Source organism: Mustela nivalis, assembly GCF_964662115.1.
Source record: "Mustela nivalis genome assembly, chromosome: 5".
In the NCBI taxonomy this organism is placed as follows: Eukaryota; Metazoa; Chordata; class Mammalia; order Carnivora; family Mustelidae; genus Mustela; species Mustela nivalis.
Window position 1 is genome coordinate 12,781,566 of NC_139024.1, and position 27,304 is coordinate 12,808,869.

The 27,304-nt window shown below is 37.9% G+C and overlaps 1 protein-coding gene across 16 annotated transcripts in view; it reads left to right on the plus strand.

Moving 5' to 3' along the window:
- The window catches only part of IPCEF1 (interaction protein for cytohesin exchange factors 1), a 189,420-nt gene that overhangs the window by 150,488 nt on the left and 11,628 nt on the right, over positions 1-27,304 (plus strand). For all 16 annotated transcript variants that reach the window (XM_082731399.1, XM_082731400.1, XM_082731404.1 and 13 more), the window contains 2 exons: positions 7,659-8,016; positions 25,138-25,331. In XM_082731399.1, the coding sequence (XP_082587525.1) occupies positions 7,659-8,016; positions 25,138-25,331 (552 nt within the window). The remainder of the gene's footprint in view (positions 1-7,658; positions 8,017-25,137; positions 25,332-27,304) is intronic.

The window sequence follows — 27,304 nt, forward strand, 5'->3', positions numbered from 1 at the left end:
GACTGAGCCACCCAGGTGCACCTGATTTCAGAACTTCTAAAATTAGCCTCTGCATCTTCCCCCTTGCTTCAGCAGTCCATTTCAGACTCCTCTGGTAGTCCATCACAAGCCATGGAAGCCATCATGCCTTCCATTCCCACGGGTCCTACAATTGGTCTTGCTGGAGTTCTAGAAATAGCAGGCAATTCTCTTTCTTTGTCTCCAATCTTTCTTTCTTAAAAAACAAAACAAAACAAACAAACAAACAAACAAACAAAAAAACAACAACAAAACAAAACAAAAAAACCCACGTCCAGATCAGTCTTCCCGAAGTGTGGTTCTGATGGTACTGACTCACCTGCACAAGACCATCCTGGGACTCCTTGTGCTTATCAAATTAGTTTTTGACTTGTTAGTGTGGTATTTGAGGCCCTTGGGTTTATTTCAAGCTCTCATTACAGTCCTGTTGCTGATTTCTCCTCTATCGGTGGCCCAGTACACTGCCTGCTGTCTCCCCAAAGCTTTCCAGACTTTTCTGCTCTTGCACTTGAATTGGTAAAGTTTCTCCACTGGTAGGAGCCACGTACTCCCACCCCAGTTCCATTGCTTCCAGTTCAGATGTGACTTCCTTCACTAGAGCTTCCTCGTCCTCTAAATCACGATAATTCTGCCCTCTACTGAACTCTGTATGTTCCTATTTTTATGGGGTTGGGAAGGCAGGGGGGACCTTTTTCAAGTTGTTATCATTTGCCTTGTATTATAGCTGGGCTGTGTGGACTTGCCCTGAGCAGACGGATGGCAGGGAGACTGTCTCCACACGGGGCTCTGACTCAGAAGGCTGAGGAACTCTTGGCTCACCTGTTTTGGGGGAGGGGAAGGTGTCACCCACAGAGAGTTAGCGCTGGGCGCCAAACCACTGGCTTGGAGCTGTGGTTTGAAAGCAAGCCCTGGCTCTGGTTTTCCCCTCCTATTTATAAGGCAAAAGTAAAAAGTCTGCTAACTTTGTTGGTTGCTGAGGAATGTGGGGAAACGGGGTCTCTCCTTATTGTAAGTTAAGTTGGTGCCTCCATTTTGGCCATTTGACTGTCTGTAAAAAATTTAAAGCACTCACATGTTTGTGTCCACTATTCCACTTATAGGAACTTACCCTATAGATTAAACTCAGGTGCCAAAAAAGGCAGAAGGATGTTGGGAAACCACCCAAGTGCCCATCAAAAGGAAATGCAATACAACCAGAGAACGGACTATGTCGCTATAGGGAAAAAAAAAAAAAAGCTCCATTTGTCCAGATGGGGAATGAGTCCCTAAATATAAGAAATGGTAAAAGCAAGAACAAAGGGCATACTGCCAACAATGTAAACATTTTTTAAAGCTCAAGCTTTGGAGCCAGCCTGGACCCACTGCTTATGAGCCAGGGACCCTGGACAAGCTTTGTCACTTCTCTGGACTCAGATGTCTTATCTATAACATGGAAGTGCTGGGAAGCCAGTGACTCTCTGGCAGTCACTTCCCTTCCTAGAGCTGTTATAAGATAAGAATGAGCTAACAATGGACTGCTCTTCATTCTTCAGATGCTATTAAACTCCTATAGTGTGCTGGACCCTGCCTGGGGTGGTAGGCACACAGCAGTGAACAAGACAGGCCTGGTCTAGAGAGGGGGAGTGGGTGCTTAAAAAAAACAAACAAAAAAAAGCTTTCTCTAATTAAAGCTATTTCTCTAATTATTAGATTTTTTAAAAAATTTATTCATTTATTTTGGAGAAAGCACATATGCAAGGAAGGGGAGAGGCAGGAGAGGGAGAGGAGTCTCAAGCAGATTGCCATCTGAGTGTGGAGCCCAATGTGGGTCTCGATCTCAGGACCCTGAGCTGAAATCAAGAATCGACCACCCCTGGGATGCCTGGGTGGCTCAGCTGGTTAGGCGGCTGCCTTCAGCTCAGGTCATGATCCCAGCGTCCTGGGATCAAGTCCCAGATCGGGGCTCCTTGCTCAGCAGGGGGCCCGCTTCTCCCTCTGCCTCTGCCTGCCACTCTGTCTGTGCTCACTCTCTCTGACAAATAAATAAATAAAATCTTAAAAAAAAAAAAGAGTCAAACACCCAGATAGCCCTCTAATTATTAAATTCTTAAAGTCAGAGGCAGTGTCCAATATCTTTTTCCTTACCCACAACATTTATGACTGTGCCTACCACAATTTGAAATGAAATATTTATTTAATGGACCGGATAAATGGGCAGGTGGGTGATTGTAACTTCATCCACGTTCTCTGCCGATCTTTCGCGCTACCGTTACTTCCCCAGGTGAATTAGAACGTCACTATTTTACACTCGTCTAGTACTGTCGCATGGGTTGGAGGAAGGTGATTTCATTTGACGTTGATAAAAGTTCTGCATTTTACCAACGAGGAAGCCAAGGAGAAATAAAGTCATCACAAATACCCTTTGCAAGCTTAAATTTACCTTGGACTAAGAAGATTCTTTCATGTTATCCCGTTTGCTCCTCTTGATAAATCTGAGTCAGCCAGGCGGGCAGCTAAGACGCTGTGTGTGTGTGTGTGTGTGTGTGCACGCGCGCGTATCAACCATGTGCCAGGTACTGTTGCCGACAAAGGAATGCTGAATTGAAATGGACAGTATCTTTCCCCCGTAGCAGGCTAAGTCTGAGTTGAGGAAGAAGCACAACAAATTTGTAGTTCAAACAAATACTCCCAAGTGCTGACAAATGCTGTGTAGAAGATAAACAGGGGTAAGGGCTAGGGAGTGGCTGGGGTGGAGTGTGGGGGGGATGTTCTTTCTGACTGTGAGGCTGAGGGGCCTGCTGATACTTGAAATGACACCAGGATGGTGAAGAGGAGGCAGCCACCCAGAAATTCACGAGAGAATGTTTCAAGCAGAAGAAACCTGTGCTCAAGGAATGCGAAGAAAGCTTCTGGGACCGGAGAGGAGCGGGAGGGGAGGTAGCTGGCGGGGTAGACGGGGCTCCATCCAGGCCTTGTCAGCTATACTGAAGGCTGCGGCTATTTTTGTGCTTGTGATGGTCAGTTATTAGCGGATGTTCAGCAGGGGAATATTGTGATCTCTTTTATGGTTTAGAAATACTCTAGGGGTGCCTGGGTGGCTCAGTCGCCTAACCATCTGCCTTTGGCTTAGGTCATGATCTCGGGATCCTAGGATAGACTCCCACATCAGGCTCCCTGCTCAGTGCGGAGTCTCCTTCTCCTTTTACTCATGCTTGCACGCTCTTTCCCTCCCTCTCTCTCTCTCAAACAAATAAGTATTTAAATAAAATCTTAAAAAGAAAAAGAAGCACTCTTATTTTTTGGAGGATGGACTAGGGTAGGGAGTGGGTGAGTAATGGTGGCAAGAAAAAGTCAAAGGAATAAGACTTAGAGGTGAGGTGGTTTCTTTAAGGTCACTTGGAAAGAAGGGATTGGAGAGAGGAGCAGGTCCTTTGCCACCTTATCAGATGGGGGTCAGATGGGGGTGTGTGCTCTACTGGTTTTTGGGTTTTTAGAAGAATGCTTCTACTAGCATATGGCAGAAATACAGACAGTACTTCTTAGGGTTTAGCAGCAATTGACTGGTTTGCTGTTATTAACGTGGTCAGTAAAAGAGAAGGAAAGCCATGTGGATATGTTCCTTTTTTTTTTTCTCATTTGGTTTCATTATGTTTAATCTTAAGTTATTCCTGTATTTTTTTAAAATATACTTTGATTAATGTTGCTTAACATTTATATGCTGACTTACTTCATCCTAATTACAGAATGTTGGTGGCTATCTTAAACTGTTTTCCCTATGTCAAATATGTGTTTTTAAACAATTCCAGGAAAAAGATTTTAGAGCTAATCAACATTTGAGTTAAGCTTCTTTGATAAATACAGATATCTTAAGTAAGTGTTGAATCACTAAATTCTACACCTGAAACTACTATTATGCTGCATATTCATTAGCTGGAATTTAAATTAAAAATATACATTAAATGGGAAAAAGAGCATTCACTTTGAAAATGCATATACGAAAATTAGAATGATACTGAGAAGATTAGTATGGCCCCTGTGCAAGGATGTCATGCAAATCCGTGAAGAAAATGGGAAAAAGCAATATTGATTTTTTAACTTAATCATATAGTCGCTTCATTAAAACTTAGATCTTTAATGTCTTTAAGTATTATCATTAAAAGTAAAATATTTAAAACTCAAATATTCTGAAATGAACCACTGTGCAATTATTAACCTCTAATAGATAAAATAATAATTTTGTTTGAGATCATGAAAATATTTTGTGGGAGTATTTGCATTATAATCAGTGACAGTCACTTCTAGATCCTGGGGTTAGGATCCATTTGTAGCAATTTTACAGAGAATTTTGGGGTGTCCATCCATAAGAGACTGAACTACTCCAGGCTGTTTTTCTTCTAGACCATTTTGTATTAACATTAATTTGTTACCAGCTATATGTCAGGCACAGATGTAAAAAATAGGTAAATATAATAGTTAAGAACAGCCTGTTCTCAAGTATCTTACAAAAAAAAAAAAAAAAAAAGAGTAAGTCCATCAGCAATTATAGAATTAGTTGACAAAGTGACATTCCACCTGGTATGATAGAAGGAAGCCTGGGAGTACCATACAGAGCTACCCACCTGGTCTGAGGCCAATGAAGTCTTCTTGGAGGAGGCAGTCCTTGAACTGATACTGAAGGATGGGCTTATGTTAGTACATGAGAGACTGTCACTTCTTCCTGCCTTCATTAGATTTGCAGTGAGAAGTTTTGTAAGTATATTAATTACATGGACGGTTCATAGAAGGCACTGGGCTAAATGTTCTCTGTTTGACTGTGGCTATTGTTAGCTACACGTGGTAGAAATAATGACCTGTGATTTAGCACTATATTACCTATAAAGCACGTTTCCATTATGATGGCTTTCCAAGATCATTTTGATTATTATTTTGTTAATCTCTCTTCTAATAAAAACTCCCTCTGGACTGATACACATCATCTGTTTTCTTATTTTCTCTTTTTGTCTCTCTAGTTATTCCTTGTTTTTTCCTTGCTCACTCTTCTTTTTTCCATTTAAAAATCAAATTTCCACATGTTACATGGTGCAAGAGAAGAGATGATGGATTGAAAACATTTGAGTTGTGTTTGAGTAGTACCTCCAAAAGGATTATGCTTCACAGAAATTTCTGATGCTCTACGAACATGTCTTTCCCTTAGTCCATTAAGCAGTTTTGAGGTCCCAAAAGGTTCATGGAAAAAGTATGATAGCAGCTATGTGCACAGGATTTTGCTTAAATAGCCCATTTTGCTAATCAAATTACAGTAATACCAACAGGAACAACAGAGAAAGCTTGCACTTGGTCTCTTTTCAAAAAAAGGATGCTGGCTCCACCAAAGCCAAGTTTTACTAAAATAGCTCACAATGGGGGAACGTGTTGGGACTAGTTCTGAATGGTATTTTTGTTAATATTTATTTTCTAGATCATTCTAATGAGTAAACAAGTCTTGGCATTTATTTGGACAGCTTGGGGTCTGTGCATTATCTCCTCTAGATAACAAAGATTTTATTTAGTGGGTTATAGATCTTTAATCTCTTAGTTGTTAAATGATCTGAACGATTTAAGGCAATTGATTTGCAAACTCATTGACACATTCTTGAATGGAAAGTTTTCATGTCTGTACAAATGTATTATTAATAAGGTGCATGTGATGAATAGTATATTAACTGGATATTTTAATGTGGTGCTTCTAAAAAGTGGATTTACTGATTATTTGACAATGCATGTCTAGTATTTAGCTAACTAAGCATACATTGGGTAAATGCAGGCTTTTCCCATCAGAACTCAAGAGTTTAGAACCTACAAAATTCTTGGGAACATACTAGATGGAAATCAACCCTTCTGAGTTAGTTGCAATGATTCTGAGGTTTTGGGGAGAAAAATCCTACTTTGCTCCTTGGCTTCTTCCCACTAACCATTTTTTTTTTTTCTACCACGTTGGAATGTTGAATGCTTGAAATTGATGAATCTCAACTATAAAATGTCTTCTCTGTTTCATCTGCCATTGGAGATATATGATGACCCAGAGAACACTGTTTCTCTGTCATCTTGATTTTTGGATTTTATTGATAAAGAAAATGAAAAATGAGGGAACAACATATAGTTGCCAGATATTTATTTTGCTTTGTAGGACATTAAAAAAAAAAACCTTTAAAAAGACAAATACTAACATCTACTATCACCATTTTCCAAAAGAAGTCATATTATTTTATCATCAAAATGATACTAGGATAAAATCTCAGAATAAAAGAAGTCCTTTCCAAGAGAAGGTGATTGGTGATGTTGCACTGATGTTTTCTCCATGAGCAGATGAACATTTTGCCTAGGACTCTTATTCATTCTTGCATTGTACGTTGGGAGCTGCTTTCAGAAGATCCCTGTAACCTCAGCCTACTTCGCACAGTCTAGGTGCAATTGCTGGTTTCTCTTTAGTGAATTAAGAGTTTGCAATGGTTTCTTATCTTTTTTGGTGAATGTTTATTAAAGAACTAATGAGCTAACATGATTTTACCTATGTAGTTACAAGCTATTGCTGGGTATGTGCTAAAGAATATATATATATGATATTGGAGAACAGAAATGTATGGACTTTATCCACATCCCTGCTTTCTACTCAGTTAATATTTTGCTTCTTATCTGGTTTCAGCTTTTGTTTTCTCTCTCTTAATTACCTTTCTCAAGGGTTTTTGCTCAATCAGTGAGAATTCAGTGATTGATTACAATCTACTTTTTCCTCAAAGTATCCTTCAGTATTTCAAAGAATCTCCCAAAGGGACCTTTTACATTTCTAGGGAGCACTGAACAATAGGGTAAATCATGTTATAGAGATGTTTCAGATCCTTAAACAAAGAATTCAAAGTTATACAAATTGGTTTTGGGCAATGGAGTCATAGTTCTTGCCATAGGAATATAAATATCATGTAATTTTCTTCTGATTGTTTTTTAAGACTAGTTTAGGTTTCTTTGGTATCTTTTAATAAGACATTACGGTACACAACTGAGCCCCCGCATGTCAATTAAACTTGCAGTTGTAGATCCATAAGAAGTAGGATGAAATTTAAATGTAAATGTAATCTTAACTGCATTCCTTGTGGCAAATACTGGAAATACAGAATAGAAACAGACCAGTTCTCTGTCCGTGTATTTTACCAAGTCCTTGTAACTGTTTTATCATAAACTTTGCTGTGATCTGTTAAAGAATCTTCAAATTAAGTAATGAAGTTTAAGAATTGTAATTTTCCCCTCATGCAAATTTAATTCAAACAGAATAAAAAGGGATCGTACTAATAATCGTCACATGAAATATAAGAATTAAGGTCTTATGCAAGGCCAGTGCAGCTATTTCCCTTTCATAGAGATAAAAAGTTAAATATGGTGTCTTCAGCTGTTTGGAAAAAAAGGGTTAAATACAAAACAAAAACCAATTATTCTGAGTTACATTTGGTAAAACAGATAGAAAAAAAAAAAAAAAGTGAAGGTCCAAAACTTGTGAATGGTTTTTAAAACAATTTGTTACTAATAATTTTTTTCTGAAACCCTGGAATACCTCTATTAAAAATGGAAGATAGAGAATGCCAGTTTAATCATGATTTATTTTATTCTTTTTGGTTTTATTTGTGAAACAGGCTGCACAGCAGGCATCTTCCTCTTCACCCAAATCTTGTTCTTCCTCTTCCTCGGAAAGTACCATAAAGACAAACAGCAGTTTGGCCTCCTTATCTAGAGAGAGACAGTCCTGGATCGACATGGTGAATAGTTCTGCCACGGCTGATGATGAGGGACAGTCTATAACATTGGCTGTGCAGGTTCACTCATCTATACCCTCAGAGGCAAACAGTTGCAGGGCTCTGGAAAACAGCTTTGCCACATCAGAAAGTGGATTTTTGAACTCTTTGTCTAGTGATGACACGTCTTCACTGAATAGCAACCTGGACCATCTGATTGTCCCAGACAAGCCCGCTGGATCCAAGATGGTGGACAGAGGTAAACCAAGAAGTTGTTTACTCTTTTCTAGAGAATGAATATTTGTGGGTGGATCTAGAACTCTAATTTGTAATAAGAAGTATGTTGAAAGTCATGGATGATGATTCAATAATTAAGCAATCAGGTGGGGCTGAGGCCAAGGGATGCTTCTGTCGGAGTTTGTATGTGGAAGGCTCCAACTTCAGGGCCATTAATTACCCACAGAAGTGTCACTGGCCACATGCTTACAGTTATTAGACATGTGATTTTCTACCAATCTGAGGAAAAACTTGACTCATTTTTGATCCCATGTCCTATGCCCTGGAGCTTATGGTGATTAGATTAGGGTTTTGTAGATTGGTATCTTGTGGTTCCAAATAAATGGAGAGCAACCACCTACCCTGGGCCACAACCTCAGAAAAGGTCTGGCTCCTCGTTAGTTGACTCCTGAAGGTGTCTGTGTGGTTAACCGGGAGACAGACAGTTTATATGCACTTTGGAAGGCAGCACTAGAACTTTCAAGCACAAAGAAGAGCACGGTTTATGCTCCTGGGGGGAAAAAAAAGAAAAAACGAAATATTCTAAGTCTTATAGCAAAGGAAACAGTTCATGGAGTATAGAAATTAATAATGTGAACTTTCTTCATACCCTGTGATAATTGGTCTTTATCTTTTGTTCAGTGGAACTTTTTTTATTATTAGTTTTTAGTCATGATGTGTCTTTTCGCATGGTTTCTACCTTATTTACTAGGGTGTAAAAACATACTTGCCTGATACAAGATATTGGGCAACAAGATAATGCCGAGTTTCGCTGTATTTTTTCAGTGTACTTTTGAAAGAAAGTTGACCAGTGAAATTCTCATGCTGTCTTTCCAGAATGGCCCGAAGACACAGATGACCACTCTCCCCTCTCCTCTAGCATAATCAGGGAAAGTTTATTTAAGTCCTCAAATTTTCAGACATACCCTATTAATTTAACATTTGGTATCAGGGTAATTTAACCCGAGGACCATGATTGTAGTCCCAGTTGTGTGTCTGTATTCAGTATTTTGAAATATGCAAATCTGAATGCTCAGGCTGGGAATTCATTCTCTAAGTCATCACAGTTGTTCACTCCTTGTGTCCTTACCTGAAGATGCTTCATCCAGCTGAGTTATCTGCCTGGAAGCTATGGCATTTGTGTTTAGTACCTCTAATTTAGGCCAGTGATCTACTTCACATTTGAAAAAGTGGAGTGTGAAAAGTCACTGGTGAAATAACCCTTGTCTAGAAGTGAAGGGGGTGGAGTAGGGGGCAGGGTGGAAAGAGCACCAGTGAGGAGTACAGGGGGTCATGGGTGGGCTCTGATGGATGCAACACAGGAGACGTGAGCTGGCCTAAGGTTTGAGAGGTGCTGTCCCACACAGAAATGTTGGGTGTAATCTGTCTCCTTGGAAGTACAAAACTAATGCAGATCGTGAGGATAGAAACTCAAGCAAAAAGGCCTAAGAAACTTCTTTTAATGTTGAAAATGGTTCAAATTTAGATGGGTTTTTTGGAAAGTAATGTATTCCTTGTCACTGGAGGTGTTTCCCCATTCTGAGACAATCATTTTCATTGGGTATTAATTGCATATTGATCACAATCTTTAGTCTTTTTTCAAAAAGATTTTATTTATTTGTTTATTTATTTATTTTAGAGTGAAAGAGAGAGGGACAGAGAGAGAGAGAGAGAGAGCACAAGCAGGGGGAGGGGCAGAGGGAGAGGGAGAACTTGCTTTTCCCTCTGCACCTCTCCACTCTCTCTGAGGAGTGCAAGCTGAGGCTTGATTCAGGGCTCCTTCTCACCACTCTTGAGTTTGTGACCTGATCCAAAACCAAAGTGTCATTTGCTCAATGGACTGAGTCACCCAGGCACCCCACTGTCTTTGTTCTTATGAAGACATACTGAAGAGAGCCCTTACGTATCTTGAACTGCTCAGCCTCTAACTTGATACTTGGAAAAGTCTTCGAGATACAGGGCTGCTTGAACTAAAGAAAATCATCAAAAGTACCACATCTATTATTTGCTTGTGAAAAACTCTTACTTTAATCGTTGGGCCCTAGGTAGAACTAAAAATTGTCATTTACACACACACACACACACACACACACACACACACACACACACACTGCCTCAGGATGAGGTTGGCTTTAAAAGCAAAACAGAAAATAAATTTCCATTTACATTCTTTCCTGAGGGATGGCCCTGCAGATTGAGTTTTCTTTAGGATGAATAAGCTGCGAGTCACGGGAATATGTATGTACCTCTTGTCCGTGTCCACATGTCACTTTTGGGATGCATGAGTTGCAGAGCTGGCTGGGAACCAACAACTCTTTCAGTCTAAGGAAGAAGAAACCTCGTATTTTAAAATTTTGAGTTAAGTACAGGGTGACCAACAAAATCTCTGTGCTTTCTCCAACAGCTTGACATGAAGGTATTCCTTTCAGTATAAAGAAAGAAAACAAAATTATTTTCCCCTCACTGATATGTTGGCAGTTGCCATATGTCACAAAATTTTTGCTGATGATTTTCTCCTGCTGCTGGGGATTTGGTTAAATTCCCAGAAGAGTTAAACCACATAAAGTCATTGCTATGGAAACAGCAACCTGGTCTTTTCTTGCATTTGCTATGGTTTGTTCTTGAGTCATCAGACTGCATATTATGCATTCTTTTACATGTGGATATTGGTATGCTGGAGAACAAGGTAGCTTTTCATTTCTGTGACTGCTAAAAATTATTTTTTAGCTGCCAATTAAAAAAAGAAAAGCTCTGACATTCCTGTGTCTGAAATATTGTTCAAGGTGTTTTTATGACAGGGATTGAAGTGTCGACATGGTCCACGACAGGAGTTAGGATTTTAGGTGAAGTCCCAGTCTCAAGATGCATTTGCTAGAGAAAGAAGCTTTTCTCCTAGAAAAGATTCTTAAAGGTTAATAATGGAGTCCTTAAACAAGTAGAGAACATTCGTTACAGCCTTCTTTTTATTTTGACAATGAGAAAAATGTTTTGCAGTTATGCAATTAAAATTGTGGTTGCTAGAATTTTATACTGAATTTAAATAGCCTTTTAGACATTTCTTCCCTGCAGTGTAAGCTAATAAAAAAATGCAGGGTGTTAATTGCATCTCATTGCCTTTCTACATTGGGAGTTACAGAGTTCCATAGCTCTCTTGATTCTTCACTGAATTTGTCCTCTAAGCATAGTGGGAAAAGAGGTGATGGGGTTAGTGCAATACTCATCTCAGCTCAATTTTACCCTATATTGTTTCCTTCTTCTGTGAGAAGTTATTTGGTCTCTTACTTATGCTCATGTGATAATGACTCCCCTGTATGTCTCTAATTACATTACGCTGACAATGCAGAGACAATTTTGATTATACTTACGCCATGAATGAAGTGACCATACCCTGGATGCTAGAAAGCTAAAAAACCACTAATGACACGAAAACTCTATGTTAATAAATGCTCAAGTACAAGTCCACTCAGAATCAATCTGGGAATCTTGTTGAATAAAAAGCATTGTTAATGAAGAAACAAGCGTACTGGAATATGCATGATATCTTAAGAATGTGACATGAGCCAGATTTTAAGAGTCAGCAAATATTACCAAAAATTGCACATAATCTGAGTGCAAACAGGATGAATGCCATATTATTTTAGGTAGCTAACTCAGCTGCTGTTGTAGGACTTATGCAGCATGCCTCTTTAGGAAGCAAGAAGATTTAAAAAAAAGTTGAATACAGAAGTCCATTCAATTTCATCTTATGTTTTTGAGTACCTAACATGTCCTCATGCACTTGGTCCTAACAGGAAGACACAGATGAACAAGACACAACTTCTGGACTAAAAAATTTTAACATCTTAATGGGGAGAGCAGGAGGAATAAGACTCATTTAACAAAAGAAAGCATAGTAAAGTGAGTGCCACAGAGCGATAGAAGGTATTCAAGGGATTTAAAGGAGAACAGGAACTCAAAATATGGAAAATTACATCTAAATAATCTGTGATCCAAGTGGGAAGATCTGCCTACAGAGAGGGGAGCCAGGGGAAGGAGGGGTGGAAAAGAAATTTGGATAACATTGAATGCTGGGCTAGTGGTCAGTTTTATTTCATTAGAAAATGGATGACTCTTTTTAATCAAGGTACTCATAATATACTTTTAAAATTATTGATCACAATTTATTTTAAAGTCATGAAAAGCCAGCAAAAGTCAGACTGAACTAATACCTGAGATACTATATTTTAGAAAAATTATGTCGCTCTAGAATGTGGGGTAGAAGCATGTAAGGGGGACAGAGGAAATTAGAAGAGTTAGGAAACTTTTGTAGTAGGTGGGGTGGCAGTGGATAGAGGAATAAAGTAGAGACTAGAGGGCTTCGATAGCTCACCTATTAGGATGGGGACTGATCTTGGTCTTTGTATCTCTATTACCTAATTTAGTCCCTGGAAGATTTCCCAGTGGTCTTATTTTTCGAACTATAATAGTAAATATTTACTATTGGGAAAATCCTGAATCTATAATTGTTGACCTCAACAGCGCTGCTCTTAGGCATAGATGATCTACCACCTGCTTTGTCTGCTGCGTGCCCAGTGTCGAACGATCCCTAGACAATGTCATGAAATAATGCTGTTAGGTTACCTGCAAATTTGTGTCATGTAACTAGTTCATTTTATTTATGATTATAAGCATCTAACTTATTAATTAATTAATTAATTTATTTAAAGATTTTATTTATTTACTTGACAGACAGATCACAAATAGGTGGAGAGGCAGGCAGGGTGGTGGTGGCGAGCAGGCTCCCCGCTGAGCGGAGAGCCGGGAAAGTCTCAATCCCAGGACGCTGGGATCATGACCTGAGCTGAAGGCAGAGGCTTTAACCCACTGAGCCGCCCAGAAGCCTCTAAGTTATTTTTTAGTGACTATTGATTGCCTGATGTGATTAAACAGATTCTTTCCCCAATGACTTGTATTGCCACTTTTAGAGTATCAAAATTCATATATATATATATGCTTATTTCTGCAACATCTATAGTCTTTCACTGATGTTTTTTTTTTTTTTTTTTTTTTTTTTCCTGCATTGACCTTTTTTTTTTTTTTTTTTTTAATTTATTTTTTATTTTCAGCATAACAGTATTCATTATTTTTCACCACACCCAGTGCTCCATGCAATTCGTGCCCTTTATAATACCCACCACCTAGTACCCCAAAGCGACGGGAAGATAGACCCCGGGGGGAGGGGCCGGCTCCCGGCAAGCGGCGGAGCAACCGCGCACAAAATCAGGACTTTCACTGATGTTTTAACTTCAGTTTTGTCAGTATAGTATTAGAGTCTACCTTTATAGTATGCTTTATTATTCAATAGAACATTACTGTCTTTAGCACTCTCTTTAGGTAAGATTTCAATTTGATTTTCAAGCTTAATTTTAAAACTCATATTGGGATTTTGAAAAAAAAATTCTTGAATTTGCTTAGATTAATTTGGTGAGAACTGCTATCTTTAAAGCATTGAATAATTTCATTTATGAACATGGTATATTTCCCCATTCCACTCATTTTGTGATTTTTTAAGTACTGTTTTCTTCTTATAAGTATAGCTTGTATCTTATTAAGTTTGTTCTTAGACGTTCTATAATTTTTCTTGCATTTGTGAATGGAATCTTTTAATTCCATTATATTTTATAATTATTACTGCTGATGTGAAGAGATGAGGCTTCTTTTTCATATTTGGCTCACACTAGTCACCCTATGTTATGGTTGGAAGTTGTTTGAATTGTTTCTAGATAAATTTTCCTATCTCTATATAATGACCATTTTAGCTTATCCTTTCTTTCTTTCTTTCTTTTTTTTTTTTTAACTTGTGTGATCAGAATTTGCCTGAAGTTTTTTTGCTTCTTTACTCTAAAAAATAGTCTTTGGCATTATTGGTTGCACATTATTTTTATTATCTGTTTAATACAATTCTACTTTATCTTTATGAAATCTTTCATTTTATTTAGAATTATTTAGAATTATTTTGTGGGACCTTTGCTAGCTCCTTAAATTAATTGCCTAGTTGATTCACTTTCATATCTTTTTCCTAGTAAATATGTGCAGGTTCTGCATACCTCCTTGACTGACACTTGGAGTTTGTGTTATGTAGTACTTTCACTGTTGACCATTTGCAAACAAAAAGTTTTAAGAGTAATTTAACTTTTAATTTCTTCTGTACCCAAACCTAGTTTTAGAAGAATTCTTAAAAATTTCAGTGAGTGCTCACTTTAGCAGCACACAGAGTAAAATTGAAATGATACAGAGAAGATTAGCATGGTCCCTCCACAGGGATGGCACACAAATTCATGAAGCATTTGTATTTTTGTTAACTGGAATTTAAATAAAAACTTACACACACACACACACACACAATTTAAAAAATATTTCAAAGTGAATACCTTTTCAGCTGTCTGCATGGAATTCACAAAAGATCAATGACAAAAGGTCAGTGACATAGTTTAAGGAACCATGATCTTTATAGAGAAAAATTATAGGTTTCTTAGAAAATGACAGGGCTATGGCAATCTCTTTTAGCAATATGGTTACACAAAACTAAAGATGACTTCCCCTAATCTACATGTTTTCTTGAGAACAGTCTCCTACAGTTTACACTATTTGCTCTGAGAAGATTCCTGTGTGTTTCTTTGAAATGCTTCTAATCTTATGGTGTCAGGTTCCATTTTTTTTTTTTTTTGATCCTATAATTATATTTCTGGAGTTGTTTCTCTAATCATCCTGTGAAGATACCAGCACATGTCTGAATTTGCTGCTAGAAAGGAGAATTCAAAGGTCAGTTTACCAGGGAGACTCTTTTCATCAGGGTAAGTCTAAAGCCTTTGAGGTCTATTCCTGCACTATTAAGTTAAGTTCTAGTTTCTCTCCGTACAATGTTATGCTGTCCTAATTAAAACCAAAGCAAATAAAGTTCTATCTTCTTCAAACTACACAACCATAGTAAGCATAAGATTGAAAAATAATTTTTAGTAGACTTTTCTCTTTCTTGAAACAATTTTAGGTTCAGAGCAAAATTGAGCAGAAGGTACAGAGTTTTCCCATCTGTTTCCATCCCTTACATGCATAGTCTCCTCCATTAATAACATTCCTTCCACCAGAGTAGGATATTATTACAACTGATTGACCTACACTGACACATCATTATCAGCCAAAGTTCATAATTTACCTTAGGGTTCCCTCTTAGTTGTGTATTCTGTGGATTAGAACAAGTGCATAATGACGTGTATCCATCATTATGGTATCATATTTTCACTGCCATAAAAATCCTCTGTACCCAACCTATTCAGCCTACCCTCCCCCTTACCCCATTGGCAATCACTGACCTTTTACTATCTTCCTAGTTTTGCCTTTTCAGAATGTCATATAAGTAGTTTGCAAAGATGGTTTTGTTTTTTCCTTTCCAATCTTTAAACATTTTATTTCCATTTTTTGTTGCATTAGCTAGAATTTCCAGTACAGTGTTGAAAAGGGGTGATGAGGGGAGACATCCTTGGCTTGTTACTGATTTTAGTGAGAAAGCTTCAAGTTACTCACGGTTTATGAAGTTGGCTCTAGGTTTTTGTAGATCTTTTGTATCAAGTTGAGAACATTCTCTTCTACTCCTGTTTGCTGAGAGTTTTCATCATAAATGCGTTGTAGATTTTTCAAGTGTTTTTCTCTATTTATAGATAGGATCATGTGATTTTTTTTTTCTTCTGCAATTTGTTGATGTGATGGATTATATTAATTAATTTTTGGACATTAACTCAGCCTCACATGCCTGAGATAAATCCCACTTGCTTGTGTATATAATTCTTTTTATACATTGTTGGATTCAATTTGCTAATATTTTGTTGAAGACTTTTATACCTACATTCATGAGACATGTTGGTCTATAGTTTTCCTTTCTTGTATTGTAGATTTTGGTACTTGAGTAATTCTGCCTCATAGAATGAGGAAGGAAATGTTTTCTCTGCTTCTGTCTTCTCAAAGAAATTGTAGACAATTGGTATAATTTCTTCCTTAAATGTTTGGCAGAATTCATCAATGAATCCATCTGGGCCTAGTGTTTTCTGTTTTGAAAGGTTATTAACATTTCAATTTTTAAAATAGAGATAGGTTTATTCATTTATCTATTTTTTCTCATGCTAGTTATGACAGATTGTGTCTTTCAAGGGACTGGTCTATTTCTGCTAGGTTATCAAATTTCTGGGCATAGGGTAGTTCATAATGTTTTTTTCATTATCCTTTCAGTGTCTAGTGGGATCTGTAGTGATGTCCCTCTCTTTCATTTCTGGTATTAATTATTTGTGTCCTCTTTTTTTCTTAACTAGCTAAATAATATATGTTTTTACTTTTGGCTTATCTAGCTAAATTGAAATTTAATAAGTATAATTTACTTATTGAGTTTTTCATAATCCAATTCCAAAATTAGTTCATTGTGCTTATTTGGTAGAAGGATAGGTTGAGGGGATAAGAATGAGATCAGGAGTAAACATTTTGATAAAATAATGAGTGTTTAAAAAATATTTACTGAGAGTCTACTATCTTCCTGACACAGTTGGCATTTGGAGATATGTGCATGAATAATAACAGAGACAACAGCCTTCTTGCATAGAATTTATAATTTGGAATATATGTTTACTATGGTGGGTAGGGAGACAATTAGGTAAATATAAGAACAGGATGATTTCTGGTAGTGAGTAAGTTCTATAGAGGAAATAAGGTAGGAATATATAATAATGGGGAGTTGGAGGAAGGACCTTGATATAAATGACTGGTTGGGCAGCACCTCCCTGAAAAGGTGATCTGAGAGCCAAATGGCACAAAGCAGCTTACATATGAAAACAATAGCTGGCAAAGTGCCCCATACAGAGAGAAAATAAGATGCAAGGGCTCTAGCACTAGCATAAGTTTTGCAGTTCAGGAAACCAAAAGAAATCCAGTGTGGCTAGAATAGAGTGGTATGGGGAAGTACAGGAAGGGATTGGAGAAGTGGGTAGTAGCTGGCTTATGTGGCAACTGTTGTGTCCTGTAAGGTGTTTGGGTTTTGTTCTAAGTGCAATGGAATGATTTTGAAAGCTCGGGATTGTTATGGTGTGCTTTATGGTTTTTTTTTTTTTTTAATTAAATTGATTTATTTATTTTCAGAAAAACAGTATTCATTATTTTTTCACCACACCCAGTGCTCCACGCAATCCGTGCCTTCTATAATACCCACCACCTGGTACCACAACCTCCCCCCCCCACTTCTGTTTTCAGAGTCCATAGTCTCTCATGATTCACCTCCCCTTCCAATTTACCCAAACTCCCTTCTCCTCTCTAACACCCCTTGTCCTTCATGATATTTGTTATGCTCCACAAATAAGTAAAACCATATGATAATTGACTCTCTCTGCTTGACTTATTTCACTCAGCATAATCTCTTCCAGTCCCGTCCATGTTGCTACAAAAGCTGGGTATTCATCCTTTCTGATGGAGGCATAATACTCCATAGTGTATATGGACCACATCTTTCTTATCCATTCATCCGTTGAAAAGCATCTTGGTTCTTTCCATAGTTTGGTGACTGTGGCCATTGCTGCTATAAACATTGGGGTGCATATGGCCCTTCTTTTCACTACATCTGAATCTTTGGGGTAAATACCCAGTAGTGCAATTGCAGGGTCATAGGGAAGTTCTATTTTTAATTTCTTGAGGAATCTCCACACTGTTCTCCAAAGAGGCTGCACCAACTTGCATTCCCACCAACAGTGTAAGAGGGTTCCCCTTTCTCCACATCCTCTCCAACACATGTTGTTTCCTGTCTTGCTAATTTTGGCCATTCTAACTGGTATAAGGTGGTATCTCAATGTGGTTTTAATTTGAATCTCCCTGAGGGCTAGTGATGATGAACATTTTTTCATGTGTCTGATAGCCATTTGTATGTCTTCATTGGAGAAGTGTCTGTTTATATCTTCTCACTATATGGAAAATGGGTATTAGGAAGCTGTAGTAGACGATGTATGTAGTTGTTGAGATATGTCAACAGTGAAATGATGGCCTGGATTAAGTTGATAGCAGTGAAATGGGGCAGGGGCAGAAAAAAATGTACATTTAGGATATATCATACACATAAAATGTAAGAGTATAAAAATCACGAAAGAATCTGGCCTATTTAGTCTATCCCTAGTCTCTAAAATACACTGCCTTAGCACACGGTGAACATTCTAAGAGTATTTGATAGATGAACTGAGTAAATGAATGGATCAAATGTGCAAGGGGAAGAGAGGAGTCAAGGATGAGTTATAAGTTTTCCAGCATATTCAGTCTCTCATGTTACTGAATATAATTGCAACTCTTAGGGACTGGTATCATTTCCTGGGAAAAGGTTTGCTAGTAGGAATTTAACAGCATAATTAAATACATAACTCTAAATATGTACACTGTGGGTTTCCAATAAGGCAAAAAGAAGGATGTTATACAAGTAATTATAGATCACACCAGATGATAATCACCGAGGTAAGGAAAAGAGAGTGCCATCTGAAAAAGTTAAGGGCATTTATCTGCTCCAAACCTTCGTTTCTGCTTAGTGAAATTAAAGTAGGTTAACTTCTTCCTTTCTTTTGCTTTACTGCTCCTTCCATCGCTTCCCTCCTCCTGCATCTTCCATTTTTATATTTTGTGTTCCTCGGTCTCCATCATGGACCCACATGGTAGGTGGACTCAGCAGTTTATGGAACCAATGTTGACATATTTATCTACAGTACATTGGATTTGGGTTCTTGAATTTAGGCGATTTTCCAGCTATTTTCCCTTTTTTAAACTCTCATTCATCCTCTACCTTGCAAGAATATTAAAAAAAAAAAAAAAAACAAGGAAATGCCTTTTTTGCATACTTGTCAATGTTTTTTTGTTTTCTTAGGATGTGAGCAGATATAGAAATTTTATGTCTACATTAAATATTTCACCTAATCCTAGGTGCTCCTATGATGGGACAAATACATTTTAAAAACAAATGGAATATTTGTTTTAAGAATGTAGAGCTGCTTATCAGATACTTGGACCACTGACTCAACCTAAGATTATTTCTAAAAATCACTGCCATAAGAGTCAATAATAATAATAATAATAATAATGATAATAATAATAAACAACATTTAAGATTGTCCAGTAGACTAGGTTTCTTCTTATCACAAAGGAATAATATGGTAGAATTGTATTGAGTCAGCTTACTTAATAGAAGCATCAAATACCCAGGAGAAGAAAAGTTTATGACTCTGGTGGAGAAGGTAAATCTAATACCAAAAAATGAGGGAAATCAAGTGAAAGTACTCTCCTCTCAGACTTAAATGAGTACAAATACAAGTACTGGCTTTATACTTGGATGCGTTTTTCTTCACAATCTGATTGCTCTCTAATGGGATTTTTTTAACCTGCCATCTTTTTGTTTTGTTTTGACCCTCTCTTTCCTAACTAGTATTCTTCCAACATTCTATTCTCCATTTCTAAGCTCTTCTGCCATTGTTTTACACAGAGCCCAGTCTACCATGACCACGACTCATTTTCTACTCCTGGTTAGAACTAGATTATCCCCAGGTGCCCAGTTCAAACACCAAGTAGAGAATCTGATTATTCAGCCTGACTCCTAAGTTGCTGACCAGGTTATGAATTTCCTGATCAGGTGCTCTATGGCCCTGTGAGAACAGAGTTTGCAGTATAAAACCTGACTACTTCAGAAACAGAGGCTCTGGGTGGGGATTTTTCCTTTGGAAGACAGAATAGTAGGAGCATGAATCTGAGCCTTGGTCTGTCTGGTCCAAGTGGCTATCATCTCAATGTCTGTCTATTGCCTGATTAGAAATCTTTCTTCATTGGGCTTTATTCAAAAGACAATTCATCAAATATATTTATAGTACAGCATAGTGTTTAAGACTGTGGGTTTTGAGTCATTACCTATATCTCTCTTTGTGGGTTTGGTCAAAGTTTTTAATGTTTCAACAGTCTCTTCCTTCTTCAACAGTCTCTTCCTTCTATCAGGGCTAATAACACTTTTTTCACAGGATTGTTAGAAAGATAATAAAGTCATTTTGGTACAGTAGTCAGTATGGTAGCTTTTATATACTAAAAACTCAGTACCTGATGGTTGTCTCCACCAGCAGCAAAACCAGACAGTCTCTCAAAATTCTACCATGGTAATGTTCTTGATCAGTAGTATCCTTACTGTTAAAATGATTTATCCAGATTTATCTTAGTTACATAATTCAAACTTGTCTGTCAGTATGATTCTGTCTTTTGCCATGTTGGAGAGTTGTCAGAATCATTAACTAGAGGAAGCCTATAAAAGTTTTTGAATCCCTTGGCATCAGGTCTTCTATTAAATAATATTTGCAAAGTTTTAAAGGCTACACATAATGTCGAAATGGTTATGTAGTTATCCTATTGTGATAAGTGCCTTCCGTGGTCTTTTCCTTTCTCAAAAGCTTTGAACATCCCACATAAAGCAGGGAATACTCTTTTCTACATGAACCTTCCAAGTATTTCAAGGCTGGGAGCTAACCTTGTCTTTCTTGGGATAACATGTAGACTTTTTCAGTCTCAAAAAGGGTTCCTTTCAAATTCCGATATGAAATATGGGATGTGAATTTCCTTCCGCACTTATGTTCTAAATAGAAAATAAAAACCACATTCTAGAAAGCACAAGGAAACACCAAAAATAAGATAGTGGGGGAGGCAAAGTTGAAAATACTGCGTTTAAAGAGATAATCTGCATACAGTGTTCTCGACAGCCAAATTCTGGGCCTACGGGATCATGCCTGCCCTGTCAGAGGCAGACAATAGGGTGGGTTACGTGGGAGGATGGCAAGGGAGCAGCACATTCATCTGGCTTAATCTTGGAAAGGAGTGAACTTCTAACCATTAGTTAGAATGCTGCTTTGCCTCTTTGCTAAGGTCACCAAGAAAGATCCTATTACAAAAAATTCAGTTTCTTTCTTGAGTCAATCTCTGTGTTACATTGACCTAAGTTTAGAGAAAGTTAGCTAGTTGGACCTCTGAGACATTCTGAGCTAGCCCAATAGAGTTAAAGGGTCACAGAGAACGTAGATGCTTCCTTCTGGATGAGTCCCTGTGTTTTTTAACTCCAGCCCCTTTCTCTTCCACTGAGTTGCAGCTGGTATTGCATGACAAATCGGACAGTCTAGCCTTGCTATGCAAACCATAGTCCATGGGCTAGCAGTTTCAGTATCACGTAGGAGCTTGTTAATAGTTTAGAAGCTCGGAGTAATCCCAGACTCAGTCAGTCTGGGATTCTGCATTGTCACAGGAGCCCGGGTAGTCATTCGCCTATTAAAGTTTGAGAAGACTGGTCTAGAAACGCGTAAGCCTGCGTGGTGTGGAATTGAACTTCTGTTCCTAATTCCATCCCTGATTTACATTTTGGAAAGATCCCTTACTGTTTTTCAAGAATCTCCATCTTTTTCTCCTTTATGAAATAAAAATAGTTTTCCTCTTTCTTGGCAAAGCCTTGGCAGCTAGTTGAGGTAGTTTGTAAAGTGCCTTATGTGGTAGAGGGAATGAAAGTCCTGTTATTTTACCCAAGAATACTAGGATAGACTCTTGAAAGGAAGGCTAGCAAATGCACTGGAAACACTTGATTGTCAGACAGAATTCATTTCTTGTGCTGCAGAAGACAAGGGAGGTGGAAATGATGGGCTTGGCTTCACTTTCTAGCACGAGACAGACCAGTGGTCTTTGTTTGGCAATCTTTTTCCTGCTCCTTCTACAATCTGGTAAAATATGATAAATAACCTAGTGCTTCCTAATATGATATTATAATGTAGAAAAATATTTACATAAAAACACGAAAGGGAGATTTTAAAACATTACTTTATGCAGAAGCTCCATAAAGGCACGTGGTTAACATACCAGCGCTACCCTCTCTGGAGGGATTGGGAAAACTCTCACCTGTGCTCTGGGGTCAGGTGTAAGTTGAACGTTGCTGTGTGCTTATACCCTTTGGGTCTTTTGTTGTCCTATGAATTCTGTTTATCATCTTCTTCCATTATTATTAGATGTTCATTTTATGGCCCTGTGAAGACCTAAGCACCAGCCATTAGCATCAGTAAGAACAATACAAGGCTCCTAGGTAGATCATAGACATGGTTGGATCAGAGGTATGTCCCCTGAGTATTTAATGATATATTGTACGTCTCTCAGATTATGACACAAAAAAGTCAATAGGAATATTTTCTTGACTCCCAACATCACCATTTATTATTTTATTGTCCTTATGTTTATGGGCAATTCTGGCATCCTATTATTAGAGGTCAGAATTATGTATAGTCTTTCAGTTTCAGGTTTACCCCGAGAAGGGGTGGATAGTCGGAGGAAAGAACACAGCAAGAACGTTTACCTTTCAGGTTTCCCCCATTTCCTTAACAGTTTCAAACTTATCTGAGCATACATGCTCCTTTCCATTATCTCCAGTTTCTAAATGAATTCAAATAGAGAGTGTTTTTTGAACATTATTTGGTCATATTTTTGGTGGATTCTGCATTAACTTTCAGTAATCCCACAGGTCCACTTTATCTGTGTGTTAATTTTAAAGTTCTACTATTTCTTGGGGGACTGGAAAGTCAAGTTGCACATGCAACACACACACATACACACATACACACAGTTACACACACGCACATATACCACATATATATACCACACGCACATCACACATGTATATCATATGCACACACAACGTGTACACACCACACCACATACACACATACATACCACACATACATATCATATGCATACACCATACCACACACACACACCACACATGCATTATATATATGATGTATTACAAATAAGACCATATACATTACCCACAGAGACACCACACACAAATAGATAACCACACACACATACCCCCACATAAACCCATATTCTTATGATTAATGTTCCTATTTAAGTCAGGGAAAGGAATGTGTATGAAGGGGAAAGATAATTTCTGATATTTTTAACAGCTTCATTTTACATTCTTACAAGCAATGTACAAGGGTTCCCATTTCTCCATATCTCTGTCTATTTTTATTATTGTCTGTCTTTATAATTTTAGCCATCCTGGTGGGTTCAAAGTAGTATCTTATTGTGGTTTTGATTTGTATTTATCTAATGACTAATGATGTTGAGCATTTTTTCATGTGCTTTTTGTGGAAAAACTCACTTTTGATGTGTGTAAGTGTGAACCAAAAGTTCTAATTGTATTCAAATGCAGTTTGGAATATCTCCCCCTTTTTGGAGTCTATTTTGGTAGAAAGCAAAGAGATTTGCTGACCAGTATTTTAAGTTAGTTGTAAAGTTAGTTCAACATCTTTGCCCTCTATTTTATGAAAAAAATATTGGGAACACCTATGGTAGCTTCCTGACAGTAGATGAGGAAAATTCAATTATTGCTTAAAGATTTCTTCTAAGTAAAAAATGTAAAGTAAGTCAAGTTTGCTTGATTTTGAAGCCTTCTGTTAATATTGTATGCTTTACCCTCTTCTTTAGAGAGGCCCCTTTTTTCAGTTCTTCTTCATGCCATACTTTGTAGATGGCTCTCTATAAGATTTCTAGGGGAAGCACATAGACACTAGAAAGTAATGGTGGAAAAGAAATCTTGCTATGCATCTTTCTTAAATTCATTTTCAGGGAATGAAGGAATAAAGGACAAAAGTTCTTAGTGGGATATTGAAGCGATATCAAGAGATGAAGACTTTTCTTTGGTAATCTATATCATTTGGGGTCCTTTCATTTGTATGTGACAGAGATCTACATTGAGACTAATTTAACAAAGGCAACATTTTGGCTCCTATTCACTGCAAGGGCTCCAACAGAATCACCAAGATACATGTTTCAGCTGTATCCTGGTGATTGGCTCCATTCTTATGATTCTTGGGGTGATCCCTGGAAGCTTCTAGCTCATATCATCACTATTTAGAAGAAAAGAGAGATTGGTTCCCTAGAGCCCCAAACAAACTCTCAGAACTGAGACTTCCTGGCCCCAGTTGGCCTGACCTGAGACACATGCTCATCCCTGAATCAATGACTGTGGCCAGCATGGTGGGAACTGCCATAGGCCTAGCCTCAGTCATGTGGTCCCTTCTGGATCCTGTGTTGTGTCACTTCACTGGAAAGCATTTGGGCTGAGGCTAGCAAGTTGTGGTTAAGAAGTGGGGGTGGAAGTATGTGGCAGGATGAGGAATGATTATTATTTGCTCAAAGCCACAAAGATCAGATGGAGATTCCTTCTTTCAAAGGGCAGTTCTAAGAAGGACATTAAAAACTCTTCAGGAACAATGGTTCTCAAGCTTTAGGTAATGTATTAGTTTGCTAGGGTTTGCTTGTCTCACCACTATGATTTAGAAGCAGCTAACTTGTTTCACAGATTCACAGATGGAGAGGAATTTTGCCATGCGATGAATCATTCTCTGAGTCTCACCAATACCACATTTAGACGATATTTGGATTAGAATTTGGATTTAGAATTGATGTTGTAGTGGTTTAAGACTCTTGGAGATGTTGGGATGGGGTGAATGCATTTTAGATGTGAGAAGGACATGGATTTGGAGGGAACTAGGTGGTGGACTATTATGGGTTCAATTGTGTCCTTCCAAAATTCTCATGAAATCTTAGTTCTGAAGTTAACCTTAGAATGTTACCATATTATAAATGAGGTTGTTGCAGATGTAGTTAGTTAAGAGATGTTAGGAGGGTGAGCCCCTAATACAATTCAACTTGTATCTTTATAAAAGAGGTTGTTCACAGAGATATACACACAAGGAAAACACTCCATGAAGATTAGTTTTGCTTCCACAAGCTAAGGAACTACCAAAATATAGAAGAGAGTCCTGGAAAAGATCCTTCCATTGTGCCTTCAAAGGGAACATGGCCCTGTTCTAACAAAGTACCATAAACTGAGTAGCTTCGACAACAAAAATTTATTGTCTCACAACTCTGGAAGTCAGAAGTGTAAGATCAAGGTGTCAGCAGGGCCTTGTGTTAGGATCACAGAATCTAATGTTCTCAACTTGATGTTAACTGAGTTTATTGTTTTTTTTTTTTTTTTTAATTTTAATAGAAGAAACAAAGTTGTCTGAAGATGATGAGATGGAGAAACTCTACAAATCATTAGAACAAGCCAGTCTCTCTCCCCTTGGGGACCGTCGACCTTCGACCAAAAAGGAGTTGAGAAAGTCCTTTGTTAAGCGATGTAAGAATCCATCCATAAATGAGAAACTTCACAAAATTCGAACCTTGAATAGCACATTGAAGGTAAAAAAAATAATAATAATAAAATAAATTCTGATTGTGAATGAACTCTGTGGATATGGGGCAAGGCTGTTTCTGTAGAGAAAATCATGTTCACCGGAGAGTTTGTATGAATAGAGGGGAGGGCAGTAAAAGCACATACAATCCTCTGTAGGGTCAGATGACCTTTGGCATCCTTAAAGCACTAGAACATTCACATAGTAGCACCCATTGCACTACCTACATTAGGCCTTGATTTTTGCATTCACTTTGGTCTAAAAGTTCAAATGCTAAGCTCCTAGACCCTTTACCTACCACGATAAATGTTAATGAGGGCTTAAAATAGTTTGTGAGAATAAACAGTAATATTAAATAAGATCTTGGAATTTTACCTGATTCATTAAAGAGTACCTTTCTTCTCCTACTACATCCAGAAGAAAATCTCTAGATTTCAGATCAAGCCAAGACTTCATGATTCTTAGCCTTAGGCTGTGGAGCCAGAACATGCCATGAAAGATGGTCAATGGGAAATGTATGGTAGATTGTAATAGGCCAGCAGATGTTTTCACAGTGGGAATGGGGGACAGGGTACAAAACATACTGAAGTTATTTTCAGTGCCTCCTGAACTAAAATGGTCCTTCATAACAAAAACATCTTGCTTTCACATGTAGACTATAGCATGAAGAGGAGGAGGACAGGATACTTTGCAAAACAGTCCCAAATTGGCAGAAGATTTATAGATTCTGAATAGCCTTGATAGATTCTGCAGTTTAATTTGATTTGTACATGTCTTTTTGCATCAACAATTTGAGTTTTTTTCTAGGAAGAAATACCAGCAATCAAAGGACAAGGCTACAAAGAAATGGCTGGGTGATTCTTGGTCAGATGTTGCTGTTAGTTGGTAGAATAGCTAAGCACCCAAAAAAGCTGCAAAAAATGAGACTGAAAGAGAAAAGGCAGAGGAGTATTTTAATTATATAAAGAAAACCTAAATGCAGAGAAATTCTCTAATGCTTAATGATGAAAGACATCAGTTGCATTCCTTTCAAGTCCAAATATATTATATCCCTTGATATGTATGAAGTTGATAAATACATTTGGTCATTCAATGTAATATACCACAGCATGTTGGGATTTTACTATCTTATTTGTGATAACTGATGTAAGTGAATACATTTTTCATTAGACAAATATTTCCTGAATTTTACTATGTCCCAGGTTCTATTCTTAGACACTGGGAGCATTGAATGCACCCCACCAGGTGGTGGAAACAGAAAGGAAAACAGAATGCAACGTGTTTAGACGTATAGCTGATACAAACTTGGGTGATTTGGTAGCCTGGAGGAGGCACATGGCTGCCTTTCTGAGGCCACTGGGAACAAAGTCATGGAAATGCTGACAACTGGCCCATGAGTAAGAGATGAAGAATATCAGGGTGAGAAGGAAGTACTTTGATGGAGGAGGAACTGGCCTAGAGAAATGTATATCAGGGGAGGTTGCAGCCCATGTTGGGAGAAACAAGGAATAAGCTAAGGAAAGTTTGGACAGTTCAGGGCATTTCTAGAAGTGGAAAGACTATGTCTTAACTTTCCACAGAATAGCAACACAAAACTCTACTATCACAGGACCATGCCCTCCCCTGGCCACTGGGAGGCCAGATTTGTACGGAGAGTTTTGTTCTCTGTGACGTCCTGCTCTCCATGTACTATGGCCATGGAATTTATGAATTCAGCAGCTTTTTAAATTTTCTCCCTGTGTATTAGTTATCTATCATGAGGTAAAAAAATATCCCCAAAATTAGCAACCACAAACAATGAACCTTTGTTGGTTCACCATTTTTGCAGGGGAGGAATCTCTCAATGTGGCTTGACTGGGTAGTCTCCCACAATCCTGCAATCCTGGTATCAGTTGGGGCCGCATTCATCGCTCCATTGGGGAGTTGTGCTTCCAGGCTCTGTCACGTACTGGTTGGCAGGATTCAATTCCTTGCAGGTTG